Raw genomic sequence first — 20,317 nt, 5'->3', positions numbered from 1 at the left:
CTGACGTCAAGTCTCATTAAGCCTCCTGGTTGGCATAGGTCTGTTTGTGTTCTCAGGTGTCACTGGGAGGAGAAGGTGCTCTTCCTCACTGCACTGGGAGCGGGAGGCTGGCAGCTCATAAGTGGTGACACTGGACCCTCCCGAAGTGCTCTTCTTTTTTCTCAGGGGCTGCAGTCTTGTCTTTATGCTGAAGTAAACCCTAACCCTGAGCATAATAGCTCTAAACTCCAAGACCTTCTGGTGAATCACTGAACCTGAAGGCAACCTTGGGGACCAGTGAACTGGACGTCAGAAGTGAGAGTGGTCTCGGGACCCCAAGCCTATGGTGGTGCAGGAAGTGAGGATGGTCTCGGGACCCCAAGCCTATGGCAGTGTCAAGTGAGACGGGCCTAGGAGACACCTGACCTCCCTTGACCTTGGCAGCTCCCATCCCTGAGCCACCTAAGGCCTGTGCTCCATGACCCTGAAGGTACAGTGTGATCAGCACCCTTCCTGGCCCATTAAGCTCACAGTCCTCTCCTGCACCCAGGTGCCTGCCTGTGGCCACCTCTGTGGTCCTGGTGCTCTCCCGGCTGCCCTCAGGCATGTCTGTCTTGGCCCTGTGCTGACTCTTCACCCTGCTCATTCCCCAGGGTGGCCATGGCACCACCTGACTTATCTGTTCACTGTCCATCCCCAGGATGTTTGCCCTTGAACAGGCCTGGACTGTCTCTTGTTCCCCATGCCCAGCCCACTGACCAGACCCTATGCTGTCCTCAGCCCCCGTGCAGCCCACCCCTGGTGGGGGTTCCTGTGAAGGGTCAGTCTGTAGGCCCTGGCATGTACCCTTATACCAGCTGACAGTAGGCTTGGGTGTGCCGGTCACACAGCAAGCCAGCTTTACAGTTTCCCCCAGCTCAGCCGTGCAGTCAGCCAGTTTCTCTTCAAATTCCGGAGGAACTGAGGACACATGTGGGGGTCTGAGGACTCTGAGGGTGGGATGTCAGGCCTATGTCCCCTGGGTGCACCCTGGCAAATTGCCCCCAACAACAGCAGTAGCCCCACATCCAAGGGCCTGGTTACTGACTAAGCTGGGTGTGGCTGCAAGAGGCAGGGACAGACCAGGGTGCAAGACCATCACACCCAAACATGACCTGGTCAGATACCCCAAGTCTGGAGCTATGCCATGTCCCCACTACATCCCTTTGTGTCCCCCATTTGGGTCAGGGTCAGCTCAACACCTGCTCTGGGGCTCCCTGGGAGGCCAAAGCCACCGGTCCCTCAACTAGATCTGACCAAGGGGAGAACCAAGCCACCAGTGCAGAAAGCAACACATGCCAACGTGCCTGGCCTGGGTGCAGCCCGCTGGGCATCTAAGTGATGTTAAGGTCCCCGCCCCAGCACAGCACCAGGGACACTCACGCCAAACATGCAGGGCCAGGCGCTGCTGGATGCCGCTGATCTCCTTCACCCAGGAGTGCTTGATGATGACTGTGCGCGCCTGCAGCAGGTACTTGCGCACAGAGTCCTCCCGCTCATGCCACACCTCGAAGGCACGGTCGTCCCCTTCCACCTGGTCGTTCAGGTCGATGCTGCTTAGCTGTTGAGGGGTGCAACATTAGTGGGAGGACAGAGCTAAGCATCCCCAGACAGACAGGGTCCAGTAGGGCTATGCCCAGGTCACCCCAGAACAATGGCAAGTTCTGCTCCAGTGGCCACCCTGGAGCCCAGGAATAGGGAAACCTCCACTGGCCTGCATGACACCTCCAGCCCCTGGCACCACAGACCTTCATCATATTCCGGAACACATAGCTGAAGGTGTCGGTGCGCGAGTCTCGTCGGGGCTTGCAGATCACCAGGTGGTTCCGAAACAGGAAGACATGGAGATTGTGGCCCTTCCAAGGCATGTGGGCCCCTGTTGCGCCCTCCCACACAATGAAGTGGCCCTGGGGTGTGAGTAGATGTGGTTGGACTGTGGTTGCCTGGCCCCATCCCTGGGCACAGACCCCAGGGTCGTCTATGAGCCCAGCACCCACAAAAGCCACACCCCACCACATGGCAGCAGACGCAAGTTCCCCCACCTGGCGGATGGGCTCCCCCAGGGCCTCCAGGGTGCCGGGATAGTTCTCCATGAGGGACACATGCAGCTTGTTCTCAGCACGCTGGTGCAGCGCTGACACGACTGCGTTGGCCTGCTCCAGAAGGGCGCAGTTCTGCCGGTTCCGGGCCTTGTTGCGGATCAGCTCCTGAGGCGGACCAAGGGTCAGGACCCAGACTGCTTCAGCCCCAAGGCCTGGCCTGGACATTCAGGGCTGGGGCAGGACAGGGCTTCCCACCTTGAGCAGAGCCTGGTACTTCTGCACCCGCTCCACCGGCTGCTCCAGGTAGTGCTGCAGTGGGGGTAGGGCTGGCTGCGAGGGGTCCCCAGCGGACAGTATCTCCTCAGCGCATTTCTGTAGGCACCACAGGGCGGGTTTCGGGCAAGAAAGCACAGCCCCAGTTAGGGCATCCTGACAGTAGAGGACATCCCAGGGGCACTCTCACACCTGGCCCTGAACCTGGACAATGGCTGTATTACCTTCTAGCCCGAGGCATGCACAGAACTTGGGCAATGAAGTGGCCAGCCCAGGAGCACAGAGCTACAAGGCTCAAGGGGCCCTGGGGACTGTGCGGGAAGAGATCAGGGAATATGAACTAAGGCCATGAGCACAGACAAGGGCTAAGCCTCAGGGGACTTTCAGGTCAGTGAGTTTTCTGGTGGGAGTCAAGGCCAGCACTAGGCCTGGGAGCAGCCAGGGAGGGGCCCGGTGGCCAACGCCATGGAGCCAGGCACGGGCACCTTGTAGAACTCCTGGATGGGCGTGCTGACAACCACGGACTCTGCCTGCACACGGCCCACCAGGAACTCCAGGTACTTCTCAAAGGCTTCCTGGTTCTTGATGAAGCACATGGCCACATCGTCATCTGTGTCACAGCGCTGCAGGTCCTGCAAGAAGCTGCCACAGAGAGGGACAGGGTCAGGGACAGGGTCAGGCACAGCTCACAGCCCAGTCCTGGGCCCTCTCCTTGAGAGGCTATGGTTCTTGCCCAGGAGTGGGTTCTGGGCATGTGAGATTGAGTATACTAAGCTGGGTGTGCAGACACGTGGGCATGTACAGAAGTGCATGGGTATGTACACTTGCCCACGAGTGTGCAGATGTGTAGTATGTGAGCATGTATATGTGGGTACATGCATGTACATGTGCATGTGTGTGGGTGCATGTGTGCATGCATGTGACTGTGCATGTATACACAAGTGTGCAGATATGACCATGCACGTGTGGCATGTGTGTAAAATATGTGTGCATGTGTTTGCCTGAATGTGTCTGTGGATGTGCACATGGCACACGCATGCACTCAAATGCTTGTGTGAGTGTAGAAGAGTGCACGTGCGTGGAGATCAGCATGCATGTGAGTGCACATATCTATGTGTATCCAGCATGTATGCACATTTTTGTACAGGATTCACATATGTATGTGTGCACACATGTACACTATGTGCACACACATATCAAGCACATGTGCATGCACATTTGAAGCTGGGTGTGGGAGCATATGTAGTGTGCACATGGGACTTCCCGTGTGCCCGTGTACATTCATGTGCATGCACATGGGCCTGTGTGAGTGCTCATGGGTGGCAGGTATTCTGCAGCCTTCAACCCATATGGTGAGCGTCTGTCACTGGGGCATCACACAAGTGGGATGTGCCCATGGATAAATCGAGTTCCTACCCTAGCTGCTGAGTGTCACCCTCCACGAGGCCTGACCCACAGCTGTGCGTGCACCTTACATGCATGTGTGTGGCCTTGCCTACCTGCTGTGGAAGCGACTGATGTCCTGCACATTGCGAAAAATGACTGCCTTCTGGCTGGCCACGGCTGCTGGTGCTCGGGGAGCACGGTCCAGTTGCTGTATGTAGTGGCTTTGGAGGAACTGAAGCTCACCCACGAAGGTCTGCTCTGAGCTCAGCAGCTCCTGGATGACAGAGCTGGCGGAAGAGTGGCATCAGGGGGTGCCCAGCAGCTGCCCTACTCCCACTGACCCTAGTCTCCAAATGGGGACTAGGTACACATGGAGAGCTTGCTCCCTTGCACTGCAGTTAAACGGGATTACTGTGAGTAGGAGCCTGTCACCCAGCTTCAGAAAGTAGGTAGGTGGTGGAGCAAGGGCACCACCTCTTCCCCAGGAAGCCCTCACGCATGAGGCTCTGGGAGGGCACAGCTGCAGAAACCAGGGGCAGGACCATGACCTAAGGAGGCTCACACAGCTTCAGCAAGCACAGGTCCCCCATGAAGAAGCAGGGCAGAACGCCAGCTGGCCCTTGAGGCCCAGCAGCCAGCTGTGGCTGCACCCTCAACCCTCCCCAACGCATACCTCAGCCTGGTCTTGTACTCATCCTCGGACATGGCCTCAGGGAATTCGGGGGCCTCACTGGGCCCCCACTCAGGAGACAGCTGTTGAGAAACAGGAGTTTGTCCCAGGGCACCAGTTTATTCCACCTCCTCTGTGGCCACCAGGCTCCTATCCCTTACTTCCAGGGTTGTCTGGCGAAGGGCCAGGATCCCAGGGCCTTGGCACCCTCCCCCAGCTCCGGACCACCATACCTTGAGCCTCTTGTCCAGGTAGGCTGGTGACACCCAGCCTTGCCTGGAGGGGCTGGACTTGGTGGGCTTGGTGCGCACAAGCCAGTGCAGCGGGTGGGCTGAGTCCAAGACCTCCACATACTGGCCTTCCCACAGTGTGATGGCATCCTGCTCGGCCCCCAGGGATAGGTAGTCGGCCGTGGCCATGTAGATATCAGAGATCTGATAAAGAGAAATCGGCCTAAGTCCTGGGGCCAGAGGGGTGAGGCCTGCCAAGGCCCCCCATGGCCCCCCACCTCTGAGGAGGGAGAGGTTGTCCCAACCTCCTAAAACCCCCAAGAGCACAGAGGGGAGGGTGCTGAGTCCAGGGGCCAAGGAGGTACCCAGTCCAAGGCCGCAGGGCAGGAGCTCCCAGGGTCACTCTGCACAGATGGCAGTGAGAGGGCTGGCTCCTGCCCACGTGGACGGGTGCCTAGACTGTGGTTGCTCACAGCGCCTTGCTGCCCACTGCCCCCTGCAACCCAAGAGGTGGTGGGCTCTGGAGGCAAAGGTGCACTCTCCACAGATGGCAGTGAGAGTGACATCAGAGGTAGTGCTCTGCAGGAACCCACGTGCAGAGACCCTGCCCTCTGCTCCAACCTCTGGTGTCCCTTGGTGTCTCTGGTGGTGATGCCCCTCCCTTGGTAGCACCAGGCCCTTGCAGCCCCCCATCGTCTCTTCAGCAGGTCAGGCCCCAAGCCCTGTTCCCAAGGGTCCCAGCCCACCCACCTCTCCTCGGAAGTCCCCATCCTCTGACTCCGAGGATGACTCCTGGACGCTGGAGGAGGGCCGCGACCGGCCATGCCGGGGGGAGGCGGACGGAGTCTTGGACTCCTCATCACTGTCACCTCCAGGCACCTGCAGCTTGGCTGGGCAAACACAAGGGTTGTGATGTCCCTGGAAGGCTGTTCCCCTACTGCCTACCACCCAGCCAGTCTCTAGGGCTCCCAGGCACAGAGTCCTAGCTAGGCCTTATGCGAGGACACAGGGTCCCAGCCTCCCCTGGGGACCCTGGATGCCCATCCTGGCCCCCTAACCCTGTGTGATCTTGGCCGACACCATCTCAATGATCTGGGAGGTGAGTTTCTGTAGGAATTCCTCTGTGCCCACCTCAGCGAGGGACAGGTGGCCGTGGGCCTCCTCAGCCACCAGGGCCTCCCCTGGGGGAACAAACACAACACTGTGGGGTCATGCTTCCCCCAAAAGTTCACTACAATTCTCCTAGGGGCTGATGGTGAGCAGGAGACCAGGCCCTGGCAGGGAGACCATGAGGTGGTGCCAGCAGGAAGAGACCAGTGAGGTCAGCAGGATGCAGAGCCTGTGACCAGGGATGAGAATGAAGGGAGCGGGTCTGGACAGAAGAGGCAGCAAGTGGCCAGAGAACGGCAAGCACAGCTAAGGGGCAGCAGGTGGCAGGCAGGGCTGCAGGCAGATGGTGAGGGAGCTGAGGACAGGGCTGGGCAGGGTCCAGCCTGGCATCAGGCTTGAGGCGGAGTTGGGGCTGTGGGGGCCGAGGTGATGTTGTGGCTCTTCTTAACATAGCCCACTGGGCATGGGCCCCATGACCACAGAGGTCAGAAACAGCTCTGACTCCAACCAGAGCTTGGAGCTGGCCATGAGAAGGCAGGGACCTGCCCAGAGCCCAGGTCCAAAGGGTGGCCTCCCCTGCACCCAACCCGGGCATACCTTTCCTCTGCCCAGCAAGGCCGGTGAGACCAGCAGACTCCGACATCTGTGCTGAGATGGCTTGGGTGGTCCTGAGGGGAGGAGGGGTGTCCTGCAAGCCCAGCTTGGACCCCACCATTCTGCTCCCACCACTCTAGGGGCCAGGACACCACAATCAGGGGCTCCACACTAGAAGGGGCCCATAAAAACTTCATTTTATAGTGTGGAGAACCTGCACAGGGAAGGGCGTGGCCACCCAAGGGCTACACCACCCTAGCCCACTGGGTAAGTCAGTCAGGGCGCCCACTCACCCCTGTAGGAAGGTAGAAATGAGAGCCTCCTTCACCTTCTCCTGCTCCTCCTCCTTGGGCACTGTCCAGAGAGCCAGGGGAGCTGTCAGGACCAGTCCTGTACTCTGACACCTTGAGTCCTGGGCTGGGACCCCTACCCAGGACATCTAGACCACCCTGGGAGCCCTGCCTGCACTGTTCCTAAGAAGCCCTGGCAAGGGTCTGTGCCTAAGCCCACCTCCTTGTCCACTCTCAGCGCTTGGTCACCCATGGGGTTGGGGGACAGGCCTGCCCTCCAAGCACCATCCCTCAGAGGGGCTGAACAGAAGGCTCTGGGCAGGGCCTGCAGGCCATCTGTGCACCATGCAGGCAGGGCTGAGGTTCCAGGCCAAACTGGCCTGCACCACTGGGCCCAGACTGCTCTTGGGCTCTGCAGGAGAAGGATCACAGGTGGGTGAAGGCCATACATCCCAAGCTGGTCCCTCACCACACCCAGGCTCCCTACTCACAGCCTGAGACATGCAAGCTGGCAGAGCAGAGGGCCTGGCCAGCGGCGTTGGTGGCAATGCACGTGTAGGTGCCCTGGTGTTGCCGGCCCACATCTAGCAGGACCAGGCTGTGCTGCTGGGCAGAGCTGGCCATAGTGTAGCCTGGGGTGTTGGGGACAATCCACAGCATGCCTCTCTCGGCCTCCTCCTTGAGCCAGTGTATGGTGGGGGCCGGGCATCCTGTTGGCAGGAGAGGGCTCAGTGGGTACACAGCCCCACTGGCTATGGGCCTCCAGAAGACGGTGCTTGGCCAGAGTGATATGAGGGGTGGAGCAGGAGGCCATGCAGGGTGGCATGGGTGGCCTGTGGGAGGGTGGCATGGGCGACCCATGGGAGGGTGGCATAGGGGTCCTGGGGGGGTGCTCTTTCTCCGGGGAGTGAGGATGCCCACCTTCCACCTTCACCGAGAATGTGATGCTGGAGCCCCTCTTCACTTTCTTGGGGGTGAACCTCTCCAGGATGCGGAGTGGCACCAATTGCTCACACACATCTGGGAGAGCAAGGACAGCCATGGGGACACCCGGCACCCCTCCTTCAGCTCCCACGTCCTGATGTCCTTGTTCTGGGAACCCCAGGTAGTTCTCTGTGGCCTGTGCCTGTGGCCCCAGAGAGCCCTCTTCCTGCACCTCCACCACTACCAGGCCCAGGGATGGTCCACTCTGGCCTCACGCCCACAATCCACCCAGCCTCTGTCTGCCCACAGGGCCATCTCACCTGATGCTGACTTCTCTTCTGGTTCATCAGGACCTGAAAAGTGCAGAGGGAGTCAGATGTGCAGCATGCACAGATTCCCTTGCTTCCCTACACGTGGGAAGGTCCTGGTCCTACTGCCCAGTGGGGGGACCTGGGCATGGTCCCATCCATGGTCAAAGGTCCATTACCCTGCCTGAAACCTTGGCCCGGAGGCCAAAGAACTCACACTCCAGTGTACATCCGTGTGACATCCCCACCCTCCCTGTGCCCACTGGCAGTCTGGGGCCCCGCCTGGAACCACATGGGCACTGGGAGATGGCAGCTGGGGTTGCACCCTGAGAGGCAGGAGGAGGACCCAGCAACAGTATCTCTGCAGGACCAGTATGGGTCAAACTGGGAGTCAGCTCTCAGTGCTCAGAACTTTTGGGAAAATAAGGACACAGGAGTTTTCTTGTAAGAGCTGCCACTGGGGCTTTGTTCGGGTCTGCTGGGCCCAGTGTTCATCCGCTTCCCCCAAGAGCCTGCTCATCACTCAGGGCGTCCAAGCCCCACTGGGCACCCGCTCCTGTGGGGCAATTCTGCCATCTGTGCCACTGTGCATAGGGGCAATGGGCTGGGCCCCGGCCTGATGGGGCCTGGCATGCAGTACATGTGGCACTGCTCACTCCTTCAGGGCACACACCTCGGACCAGAAGCCGGGCAGATGAGTAGGCAGCAACAACAGCATTGCTGATATAGACCGCATACTGGCCAGCATCCTCCCGGGTGACAGAGACGATCTCCAGGGTGTGCAGTGTCTTCTTGTCAGCCATGCGAATGTGGGCAGATATAGACAGGGGCTGGCCATCTTTGAACCAGTACAATCTGGGGACTGGGTAGCCTACCCCATGGAGGAGAGTGGTCAGCACAGGACCATTCTCAATGGGCACTATACTCTTTTGATGGGAGACAGACAAAGGCCCAGAAAAGAGGTTGCTCAGAGGTCAGCGAGCCTCTGGTGTGGGGGTGGGGTGGCAGCCTCCTGTTGCCCAGCAGCAGGCACACATGACCTCCTGACCTCCACTGGTCAGGCCCTTCCCACGTGAGACCAACGGGAGACAGTTCCTGGCCTCCCTCCAGCTATGGTGCCCACTACCCAGCACCTCACCTTTCACCTTGAGCTGAAATTTGGCCAGGCATGTACCAGGGGCCACCTGGAGGTCCCTCAGCTCCTCCACCACCTGGGGCAGCTGCCCCTCATCTGATTCGGTTCCCTCTTGCTCCCGGCTGGCAAAAAAGACAAATAAGGGGGTAGCCATAAAGTTGAGCAGGCTGAGGGTCCAGGCGGTAGGGCCCACGGGGTGAAGGTCAGAGGCGGATGGGTTTGAGGTTCCCTGTCTGCTGAGTGGAGGGGCAGAGGGACAGAAACGGCCAGGGTCTGACTGAAAGCTGCAGGCTTGGGAAAGTCAATCTAAGCCACCCAGCCCAGATCACCACTTCCTGGGAGGCCCTGGGCCGCTGTCTGTGTGGCCCCACCTAGACAGGTATCCCTGGGCACTGAAGTAGGATGAGGTCTCCGTGGCGTCTGCAGCAGTGTCGTAGTCTGTGCTGGTCACTGGGGAGGAAAAGTGAGTGGAGGAGGCTCAGGACTTTGGGATTTCAGGGGGACGCGCCCTCCTGGGCCTGCCCACCCCTGCTGTTCCCAGCCTCGTTCTTCCACACCCATAACTAACTGCAAGCCTCTTAGGCCCAGCACAAAATGTCATATGACCTGAGTCTCCAGGAACAGCAGACAGGGACAGTGGCAGAACCTTCTGGTTCCATCCCACCAGGGCACGAGAGGTTGGAGACACAAGCCTCAAAACCAAGAGAAAGAGACTTGGATTTCTGGCCAAGAAGGGGCAACAAGCTGGACTTCCACCACTGTGGGCCAAGCGAGAGTCCCCAGAGTGCCCATGCTGAGACGCTACCCCAGCAGGATGGTTGGGAGGTGTGGCCCCTGGGCCTGGGGCCAGTGGGAGCTGAATGGCAGCTGCGCCTTAGCCAAGGACCCGAGACCCCTGGCCCTTCTTGCCACGTTCTCAGTGACATTTAGGTAAAATTGGGGGACTTTACAAGATTGCTTAGACAATAAAATGGAAGAAAACAGTCTTTAACAAATGGTGTTAAGCAAGAGTGAACTTGGAGCCTTACCTCACACTCACAAATTCCCTCCAAGGGAACCAAAGACCCCAACTTAAGAGCTACCACCAAGTTTCCAGAAGAAAGCACACATGTGGGTCTTTATGACTCACATCAGGCAGCACTTGCATACGTGTGGCAAAGCCCAAGCAGGCAAGAAAGAGCAGAGACCCTAGCCTTCATCTTGCCCCCAAAACACGGCCAAGAAAGGGAAAGACCGAGGTCATGCCTCTGATGCAGCCCGGAATCAGGAACACGTGAAGAGCTCTTTCAGCTCTGGAAGGGGACCAGCCATCAGCGCCCACCATGCCACAGCTCCAAGCATGCCTGTGTGCAGGGGAGCCTCCACCATGACCCCACACACACCAGCAGCAGTTCTGTGGCCAGGGCACCTGCCAGCTGCATGTCCTCTAGCCCAGCTCAGCTCTGGCCCTGTTTGCCTGGGGACAGGTCAGGCCCCAAGACAACCTGCTTCAGAGGCTAGTCAGAACCCCAGGCTCCTCGCTGGGGTGGACCCAGTGGCTATAAATCAGGACCCATGGTCTCCCTGGGGCAGGAGTAACCTTCCAGGGCAGCTCACAGAAGCCAACCAAGGGTCCTGTTGCCTAGGCTGAAGGTGTCTTAAGGACACCTCAGGAGCAGCCAGATGTGAGATCATGTCAGGCAAGCTGTGGTGGGCACAGCCCCTGCCAGCACCTCTGTTTCCATCAGGCCGAAGTTCCCTGAGGCCCACAGCCTGGGCACCCTACTCCAGCTGTGTCACACGCCATCCCCAGTGGATGGGATGGGGCCCTTTCCAGGCTTCCTGTCAAAGCTTGGTCTTCCTGGCCAGCCTGCCCACCAAGGCTACAGGGACCCTGCAAGAGTCACCTCATTAGAACAACAGAAACCCTCAACACCCAGGAAATCCCAGGCCCATGAGCACCATCAGGAATCTAAACAAAGAGCAAGTGTCCTGACACTCAGTGGCATGCCCAAGAGTCTCCTGCAGCAATAGCCAGGGCTCCAGAGCAGCCCCAAGGCAGTGGCTGAGCAGCTGGGCTCCCCTGGTTCCTCTTCCACACCTTCCTGGTCTCCCCAGTCTGGACGCCTTCAGCAGATACAAGAGACCTCCACCCTCCACCATTGGGCTCCCGGGGGAACTGTGGCCTTGAGCTTGGCTCAAGGGAAATCTCCACCAGCTTAAGACCTGGAGGACCTAACTCCTATCTGGTCTAAGACCAGAGCCCTGGATCACTCTTCCAGCCCTGCTCAGGAGACTCTCATCCCCACCCTGGTAACACAGACCCCCAGAGTGCACTCACGCTCCACTCGGAGCTCAGCCTTGGTGGAGGAGACGCCCATGCTGTTCTCTGCCAGGCAGCGATAGACGCCCATGTCTGCGGGCACCACAGCAGTAATGATGAGCTGGTGGCCACCCTGCTGGTCCTCATTGATCATGTAGTGGTCATCTTCCTCCAGCAACTTCCCGTCCTTGAACCAGCGAACACTGGGCACAGGTTGGCCCGACACCACGCAGTCGAATCTCACAGGGTACCCATCCTGCACCTCCTGGTTCTGCAGCTCCGTCAGGAACACGGGGGCTAGAACAGCAGGCAGGGCATGTAGCTTGTTAGCCTGGGCATGCCACTCACACCTGTGGCCACAAACACACCGATCACACCAGCTGGGTGGTCTGACATGTGTAAGCTGCCCGGCAACAGGCCATGTGGGAGCACCTGCAGACCTGACGTGACACAGACCCTGAAGCTTGCCTGCTAGACTTAGCCCTCTTCCCAGCTCTCTAAAAGTCTCTCCTGCTGCCCAGGCCACCAGGAGGCAAGAGGGATGAAGAGCTAGACAGGGATGGGAAGAGCAGTAACTGCGGAAGGCTGAGGGCTGTTCGGGATCTGGAGTGTAGGAGAGCAACTTCTGGGCATGCCAGGGTAACTGATCCCAGCTACCTCCTGTCCCTGCAGAGATGCAGGCACAGTGGCGTGGCTGATAAGTAACTCAATGGGTGAAATGGAAGTGAAGTGCCTTGTGGAAGTGGGTGCCTGTTCTATACGGGTTATATCTCCAAGACTCCTTGGGAAAAAATAAATAAAACTCTCCAGAAAGTAAGTATTCACATTCCCATTTTGCCCACATGAAAGCCGAGGCTCTCATGATAGACTATGTGGCTTCCCTAAGCTCACACAGCTAATAAGAGGCAGAGCTGGGATTCAAATTCAGCTCTGGGATTCAAATTCAGCTTTGTTCAATGAGTCAGGACTTTTTACACCTCGGAGGCTGCACTTGCAGAGTGCTGGAGTCCAGGTAACCCCTGGACCTCTCAGCTAGTGCTGGCCACTGCTGGCCTCACTCCTCCTCTACCCCCTTGGACTCCAGCTCCCGACCCAACTCTGTGGAGCAGTTGGACTCACCGGCATCAGAAGTCAGCTGAGTGGACAGTGGCTCCAGAGGTGCTGCAGGGGCAGGGGCCACCTTGCCAATGCGCATCTCCACCCCCCTGGGCCCCTGCTCCACCAGGCTGATCTCTACCCCGATGCCCATGGTGGTGAACATCTCTCGGAAGCAGGTGACTGCCCTGTGAGCTTCGGCCAGGGCCTCGAAACGGATTCAGACAAAATTCTCGTCCTCGCAGTAGGTCTGCCAGTCCGCAGGTTGCTCTGGCTCCCCGGGACCCTCGTCAGCGCTGAGAAACAGCTCCTCATCCGAAACCTCAGCTGGGCCTTTGGTGCGGAAGAGCCAGTGCAGACGACGGGCAGCGCGGTGGAAGGCATCGTCCAGCTCGCCCCCGGAGGAGCTCTCGGCCTCACTCTCGGTGCCACTGACCACCACACAGGCCATTATGGCTCACACAGCCAAACTTGTTGCTCACCTGACAGGTGTAGCGACCAGTGTCGGCACGGCCCAGGCCAGTGACCAGCAGGGTGCACGTCCCATCCGCGAGCTGGTCAATGTGGTGGTGCCGCCCGTCAGTGAGCTCTACGCCATCTTTCAGCCAGCATGCTCGCACATCAGCCTTGCTGGCTACCACACATTCCAGCCTCAGGGCATCCCCCACCTGGGCCTCAGTGTCCCCAAATGTGTGGGAGAATACAGGTCCTTCCTGCTGCTTCATCTCCTTCCGGACCTTGTAGCCCTTAAAGGCAGCCTGAATCTTCACTGCTGCCTTGTCCATGGAGGGGTCGCCCAGATCCTCAGCACTCAGACCTATCGGTGGTGCGTGCATCTGGGCTGGGTGCTCCTGCTGCTTCTGTGGTTCCACAGAGAAGGGTGCTGGGGCCCTGGCCTGTGGGCACAGAGCACAGTATCACAGTGAGACAGGGGCCCCGAGGCCAGACACACAAGACCAGGGCCCAGCACTGATCTCCGCAAGGCTATCCATTCTGCCTCTCGGGCCCTGGCAACTGTGCCAGCCTCATGGAATATGAGGTACCTGCTGGATCTTGTTGCTATCACAAAGCAAGCCCAACTCCCTGAAATCATTCTATATAGTCCCCACTGGGGATTGATGGGTAATGAGGAACACCAGAGAGACTGGCCCCAGCTTTATAGGAAAAGGCTTTAGCAGTAGATGGATGATGGACGGGTGGAGAAATCGGTGGAAGGAGGGACAAGCACGTGGGTGGTAGTGGCAAGGGTAAAACACTGGGCCTCCCCTTGCTGCCAAGTAGAGGCTCACCTTGCTGACCAGGGGTGAGACCCCAGGCCGCCCAGCCTTCTTGAGGTAAGTAACCAGGGAAGGTGTGCCTGCCCGGGACTCGTCGTCAGAGCTGGTGTGCGAGAGGTCAGCCTCTCCAGTGCGTGCCAGCTCATCAGCTGTGGAGTAGCCCTCAGAGAGGTCAGGGGCCACCTCCTCCACCTCCTGCCGTAGGTGATGCACGCGGCCATCCTCCTCTGGAAGCTCACTGATGGAGTCCAGCGTGGGTTCACGGCTCATGCGACGCTTCTTGGCCAGGGCCTCCCACAGCAGGTGCAGGTCACCCTCCTGGGCTGCCTCAGGGGGCAGGCTGGGCTGTGTGGGAGCCTCGTCCCCAGAGCCAGGGGTCAGCACCACTGAGGAGAGCAGGAGGGTATCACCGGAGCTGTGACCCCAAGCCTATCACTGGACCTCTGTTCCCCACTTGGCACCTGGTTTTACCAGGACTAGAAGCACTGAGCCTCAGTCTTCCCTCCCTATGTCAATTCACCTCCTTCATAGACAATGTGGTGACCAGAACAGAAAATGGCTCTGCACAGTGAGCCCTGGCCTAGATTCACAGGCCCACACTGCAGGGGTGGGACACTTGCACAGGGAATGCACCTGGATCAGGCTCCAAGGTGGGGCACTGACAACCTCCCGGGAGAAAGTGATGGGGTGGGACAGGCCACCCACTTCCACATTCAAGGTTTCCCAGCCCAAAACCTAGCACTCACCCTGGAAGATAGCAGCCTCCATTGAGGCCAGGGCGTGGGCAGGGCCACAGCGGTACTCGCCCTGGTCTTCTGCCCTGAAGCCCTTGATCACCGGTGTCTGCTGCCGTCCCCGGGAAAGGACCTCAAAGTGCCCACTGGGTTGGATGCACTCCGTCCCCTTGTGCCAGACGACCTCACCAGCCTCAGCTGCCACCTCCACCTCCAGACAGACATCCTGTCCAGCCACCACCTGCCGGCTCACAGGGGTAGGGGGCGGGGGAGGTGAAGGCTCCACTGGTTCTGCTAGGGAACAGTGTCCACGGAGGACAGGCCACATCAGGTGTGGGGGCATTCCAGGGTCCAGACCTCACCCTGCCAACTCTTCCCTCCACCTTGGAGAAGCTGGGCATTCTCCAGGACCAAGATGGCTACTCACCCAGCCTGACCATCTGGGGCAGGTGCACAGGCTCCCCAGCACCTGCAGGGCCCACAGCAGCCACTCGGAAACGGTAGGTCTCCCCAGGAGTTAGTCCATCCACCACACACTCAGGCCCAGGCACAAGCTCGTGGCACAAACACCACTGGCCCTTGGACCCCTCTTTCATCTCTACCCGATAGCCACACAGACCCCCTCCACCATCGCTTGTGGGAGCCACCCAGGACAGCGTCACGGAGTGGCCACTGCGACCCACCACTTCGGCATCTTCTGGGGGATCAGGGAGGCCTGCAGGGAAGAAGAGTAGGTCAGTGTATTCACTGGGACTTGCGGGCCCCCTCCATCAACCCCTGAGTCTGGTTTGGACACAGTGTAGGCACTGGGCAGATCACCTCCCCTGAGCCCTGGTAGCAAGGGATGATCGTGAGACCATACCCAGAGCCCACTCTGAGTGGGAGGCCAGTGAGAGCCCCCAGCACGTATGGATTGGCAACCTTGCTCCTCCTGCCCACGCCCTCCAGGGCCCAGCTTGGACCTCTCCCAGGTACAAAGCAGGGGAAGGTAGGTGGTGATCTGGGGACCATGGCCTCAGGGGGTACTCAGGGTTGAGCCAGGACACATCTGATCAACAGCAGCCCTGAGACTTTAGTGACCTGGCCCACACACCTGCAGGAGAAGCCACCTAGGAATGGAGGGAGCATCCTAAGACTATGGGGGTGGGACAGATTCATAGCAGGACCCAGCCCAGGATAGTCATCCACCCTGGTGTCAGGAGTGTGACCCAATCTGCAGAGAAGGGACACACCTTCACACACACAAACCACCCACCCAACACCGAAAGTCGAGCTGAGGTCACTGTGTCTCGGGCAGCAAAGGTGACCTCCCCAGCGTGGTGTAGCTGTGCATTGCGTAGCAGCAGGGTGTGGTGGCTGCCATCAGCAGTGACGGTCCAGTCGTCGTCATCAGGCTGTACCGCAGTTCCGTTGATGTACCAGGTGGCTTCGCCCACCGGCAGGGCCTCGCTGAGCACGCAGGTAAATCGAGCCTGTGTGCCAGCTCGCACCACCACATCCTTGGGGGCCTCCAGAACTTCCAGGCGCCAGCCTGCAGTCAGGGGTGGAATAAATGCGGGTGTGTAAGAGGGTCCAGAGAGATCAAGCCCAGCACAGCCCACTGGGTCTCCCACTGAGTGGGAGTGGACAGAGACCCCATCTCCACCAGCTCTCCCTACCTGCAGATCCCCACACTGGAGGGGCCTGGGTGACACATGCCCTGCACTGGAAGCTGCACTCCAGTCCTGGGAGCGCTGCCCAGCCCCTGGAGGAGTCTTGGAGACCCCCTTCGGGCTCCCCACATCTCACTCCATTCCCTAGCCGCAGGGCTTGTCTCAAAGACTGATGTCCTGCCTCCAGCCAACTCTCCAGGCCCCGCCCTCTCCCAGGTGTTCACAGACGGCAGACTCACACCACAAAACCGGCTCAGTCACAGGCATAGACAAAACCTGTCCTCATGTCCCAACAGCACGCCTGGCCCTGCTGCTGCGCAGGTACACTCCCCCCATGGCCCTGCTGATGGAGGCCTCCCTGGTCCTTGGCCCCTGTCCCAACTCCCTCTCGGGTTCTCTTGGCCATGGGTCCCCCAGAAGCACAAGCTCAGCAGCAGCATGCCCTGATCCGGCAGCCTTGCAGGACCCCAGCACTCTCCCAGAGGCCACCAGCCCAGGTGGAGGACTCTCCTGCAAGCTGCTCCTGTCCCAGGCCCCATCCCCTGAGTGAGCAGTCCAGACAACTCTTTTTGGAGGTAGAGTGGGGGTTCCCAAGGAGCAACTTCCCTTCTGGTGGGAGAGTCCTGGAAGCCACCTTGGGCTGCCCAGAAAGTGGCCTAACCTCCTGTGGGAGAGGTCTCACCCACCTCCGCCCCACCAGCTCTCATTGTCATTACCTCTGACGGTGAGGAAAGCAGAGGTGACCATGTCCCCAGCCAGGAAAGTCACCCGACAACTGTCCTGTGGCCTCAGGTTTTTGAGCAGCAGTAGGTGTCGCAGGCCGTTCTCGAAATATACCACCTCCGCATTCTCTGAGGTGTGCACGGGCTCATCGTCCAACAGCCAGGTGTGGGCAGCCACCTCAGGCCGGGACAGCTGGCACTCAAACAAGGCCTCCCCGCCCTCAGGCACATCCACATTCTCCAGGCCCCGGACCACGGTGTTCTTGGCTGTAGGGAGAGCAAGGCTCAGGGACTGATGACCTCACTGTCCCTTGGGAGAGCCAGCAGCTTCAGGAGGGCGGCACCCAGGCCTGTAGTGTTCCCTCCACACCCTGCCCATCCTTTGGGCCCCTCACATCAACAGTGGTCTCCTGACCACAGGAAACTCACAGGTGTTCACAGACTGCAGACTCACACCACCCAGCCAGCTCAGTCACAGGCATGGACACAACCCTGTCCTCGTGTCCCAATAGCACTCCTGGCCCTGCCACTGCTCAGGTACACTCCCCCATAGCCCTGCTGATGGAGGCCTCCCTGGTCCTCGGCCCCTGTCCACTCCTCCCTTTCAGGTTCTCTTGGCCATGGTTCCTCCCAGAAGCACAAGCTCAGCAGCAGCATGCCCTGATCCAGCAGCAGTGCAATGCCCAGGGCAGGTTGCCTGCCACCTCCCGGGCCTGTTCCCACTATGTAGGTCCCCTGCAGAGCAGAGCTGGCTGTTGCTGCCTGCCACTCCACCATTGCTGCATGGTCAGAGCCACGCCAAAGCCGTGCTGGACCTGGGCTGCCCGCCAGGTGGCCTCACCTTGCACTTGTAGCAGTGCCACCACGAGAGTGCCTGCGGCCTCACAAGAATAGATGCCACTGTCACAGGGCAGGGCCGGCCTGAAGGTCAGCCTGGCCACAGTCCAGTCCTGCTCTATGATGACAGGGTGCCCATCTGCGTGTACCTCCCGCTCGTCCATCTTCCATGTGGCCTGCACCGGCCGTGAGTATTGGCAGAGGAGTTCGGCAGAGCCACCCTCCTCCACTGCCAGGTCCTGCATGGCACTGACCACCTCCACCGTAGGATCTGTCGGCCAACATGCCGGACACGCATCAGCCCTGAGGAACAGCACTACCATGGCCCACCCACCCCACTCAGTGTTAGTGGCTTCAGCGGCTGCAAGCATGGAGCTTCATAGTGACAATTTAGCAGGAGCTGCCTGGCATGTGGCTAGGAAGGGAACCCACACCGCAGCCCAGAGCCCTCCATCAGACACACCTCACCCATGAGCATAGTGCCTAGGCTTCACCTCTGTCCAGACAGAGCTCCTCTGGCCCCACATACCTGCTGGCCCCCAGAAACATACGCCACTGGAAAGGCTCCTCTGGATGTCCTAGGGCCTGCCCCAGAACCCAGAACCCCTGCCCTGCTTGCTCCTCTCCAGGGGCCTTGCTGCCCACCCAGGGCCCCCATTCCATCTCCATTTGTTGAAATCTCAACACATTTTACATGACAGCACACAGCAGGCACCAGGCAGAGCTGTTGGGAAGAGGCTAGGGAGACCCTAGCAGCTGCTACTCTCCCTGTCTGGTCAGCTCCTCCCCAGAAGGACATGGATCTCAGCTGAGCTCACAGCAGAGGAGCAGATGTGAGCAGGGACAGGTAGGCCAGGGCCAAGGGCATGGGCCTCCCCTCAGAAGCCCAAAAACGCCCCCAAAGGGACTGGCCCCTGTGGCTGGGGATGTGCAGCTAACTAGGTGACTGGTGGCCAAGCAGGCGGCAATGCACTGGCCCTACCTGGCAGGTGGCAGTGGACCTAGCCTCCAGCTAGATCTCCCATTCAAAAGTAAGAGCTGCCCACTGTGCCTCCTGGGGGTGCCCAGGGTAGATTGCACATGTAGAGTGATGCCCAGCCTCTGGCTCTGGGGACAGTCCCTACCCTCAGTGCCCATCCACCCCCTTTCCCCAGGAGCCTGCAGGAAGCATGTGGCAGCAGGAGCAGAAGCACCAGCATGGGGAAGTCCCCAGTGGTCAATACCTTTGACCAATAACTTAGCTGTGGAGACCAGGGGCCCTGTGCGGAAGGTGATGGTGCCTGAGTCGGCCACCCCCAGGCCCGAGAGTGTGAGGGAGTGAAAGGTCCCATCACGCACAGTGATGGCACTCTGGGAGCTGTCCTGTAGCAAGGTGCCATCTAGCCACCAGCGGGCCTCTGGCCCACCTGCACGAGACACCTCACAGGAGAACGTGGCCACCTCCCCTGTGAAGACGTCCACACTCTGCAGGCCACGGACTAGGCACAGTGCAGCCTCTGCATAAGAGGGCAAGAAGGAGGGCTGGGTCCATCACTTAGAGGCTACCTGAGGCTACTGGTGCAGGTGTGTCGTATGATAGCAGGTTTTGTCTTTATGCCCAGTTCCTGGCCCAGATCTCCTAACCCAGCAGAATCTCCTGAAAATGCTGCAAGTCCCTTCGTTATATATAACAGGCTCTTTTTTTCTTTAAATCACACCTGAGATTATGTTAATGGGGTGACTCAGGCCCAGCCCTGAGACAGCTTCAGGAAAGGACTGGTCACCAAGAAGATCAAGTGATTACAGGGTTACAAGGCTCAGTCCCATCCTCTGAGAAAGCAGGGTGGTTGGACATCAATCTCCATAAGACAAACTCTTAACAAGACCAGATGAGCTTCCACAATGCTGAACACAGGCTGGGAGGGCAGCGTGGAGAGGACATGGAATCTGTGTCCTTTCCCATTCTTGTCTTTCACCTGGCTGTCCCTGAGCGGGAACCTCTGCAACAAGCTATCCAAGATGAGTGTGTCCCTGACTTCTGTGAGTTGTCCTAGCAAACTGGTCAAGCATGAGGAGAGGACAGTGGGAGCCCTCACTTGAAGCCACTCAGAAGTTTGGGTAGCAACCTGAGATTTGCCATTGACATCTGAAGCCGGGGAAGCCTATGGACTGAGCCCTTAGCTTGCAGGGTCTGTGCTAAATCTGGGTAGATAGTGTCAGAACCGAATCACAAGACACCCAGTGGGTGTCCACTGGAGAACTGCTTATGTCTGTTGTGAGTGTCTGGTCAAATGTTCTAGGTTGAGGAAGTATGACAGGAAGAGAATAGTGACCGTTCTCTAGAACAGATGTCAGAAATGGGATGTGCTGGCCTAGTTCTGAGACTCACTGGTGTGGGGCCACCCTGGGGCCTGCTGGCACCATCCAGACCAAAAGGATGACCTGAGCCCTGGGATCTAGAAATCCACCCTCATCACAGAGGGAAGCACAGAGGCCACCACAGTGAGCCCAGCTCACACCCCATCAGAACACTACAGGTTTCACCCAGAGGAGGCCATGCCATGCATGGTACCCTGATCATCAGGAGAGAAGACAAGCCCCAAGCCCCATGACTGGGGCTCCTTCTAGTGCGGATGCCTTGTCTGACCCAGGTTAGGGCAGGAAGCAGAGGCCCCAGCACCTGCTTCTCCCCAGAGGTGGTGGCTGGCCTCAGAAGTGGACCTCTCTGTCCTTGGGGGC

General features: G+C 59.1%; 1 protein-coding gene across 1 annotated transcript in view; it reads right to left on the bottom strand.

The window, feature by feature from the left end:
* Window positions 1-20,317, bottom strand: part of LOC144249108 (obscurin-like) — a 119,831-nt gene that overhangs the window by 24,014 nt on the left and 75,500 nt on the right. Inside the window, 27 exon segments of the mRNA XM_077791302.1 lie at window positions 826-939; window positions 1,402-1,579; window positions 1,767-1,925; window positions 2,061-2,225; window positions 2,316-2,432; window positions 2,819-2,975; window positions 3,833-4,006; window positions 4,393-4,472; window positions 4,623-4,823; window positions 5,370-5,509; window positions 5,678-5,800; window positions 6,327-6,397; window positions 6,617-6,677; window positions 7,105-7,323; window positions 7,535-7,633; window positions 7,858-7,890; window positions 8,519-8,716; window positions 8,984-9,102; window positions 9,352-9,430; window positions 11,301-11,579; window positions 12,402-12,825; window positions 12,827-13,273; window positions 13,667-14,040; window positions 14,401-14,682; window positions 14,816-15,103; window positions 15,644-15,919; window positions 16,757-17,029. Of these exon segments, the coding sequence (XP_077647428.1) occupies window positions 826-939; window positions 1,402-1,579; window positions 1,767-1,925; window positions 2,061-2,225; window positions 2,316-2,432; window positions 2,819-2,975; window positions 3,833-4,006; window positions 4,393-4,472; window positions 4,623-4,823; window positions 5,370-5,509; window positions 5,678-5,800; window positions 6,327-6,397; window positions 6,617-6,677; window positions 7,105-7,323; window positions 7,535-7,633; window positions 7,858-7,890; window positions 8,519-8,716; window positions 8,984-9,102; window positions 9,352-9,430; window positions 11,301-11,579; window positions 12,402-12,825; window positions 12,827-13,273; window positions 13,667-14,040; window positions 14,401-14,682; window positions 14,816-15,103; window positions 15,644-15,919; window positions 16,757-17,029 (5,130 nt within the window).

Source organism: Urocitellus parryii, chromosome 1 (assembly GCF_045843805.1).
Source record: "Urocitellus parryii isolate mUroPar1 chromosome 1, mUroPar1.hap1, whole genome shotgun sequence".
NCBI classification, from domain to species: Eukaryota; Metazoa; Chordata; class Mammalia; order Rodentia; family Sciuridae; genus Urocitellus; species Urocitellus parryii.
The sequence above is the reverse complement of the archived record's forward strand: the minus strand, read 5'-3'. Positions and strand labels throughout refer to the sequence as shown.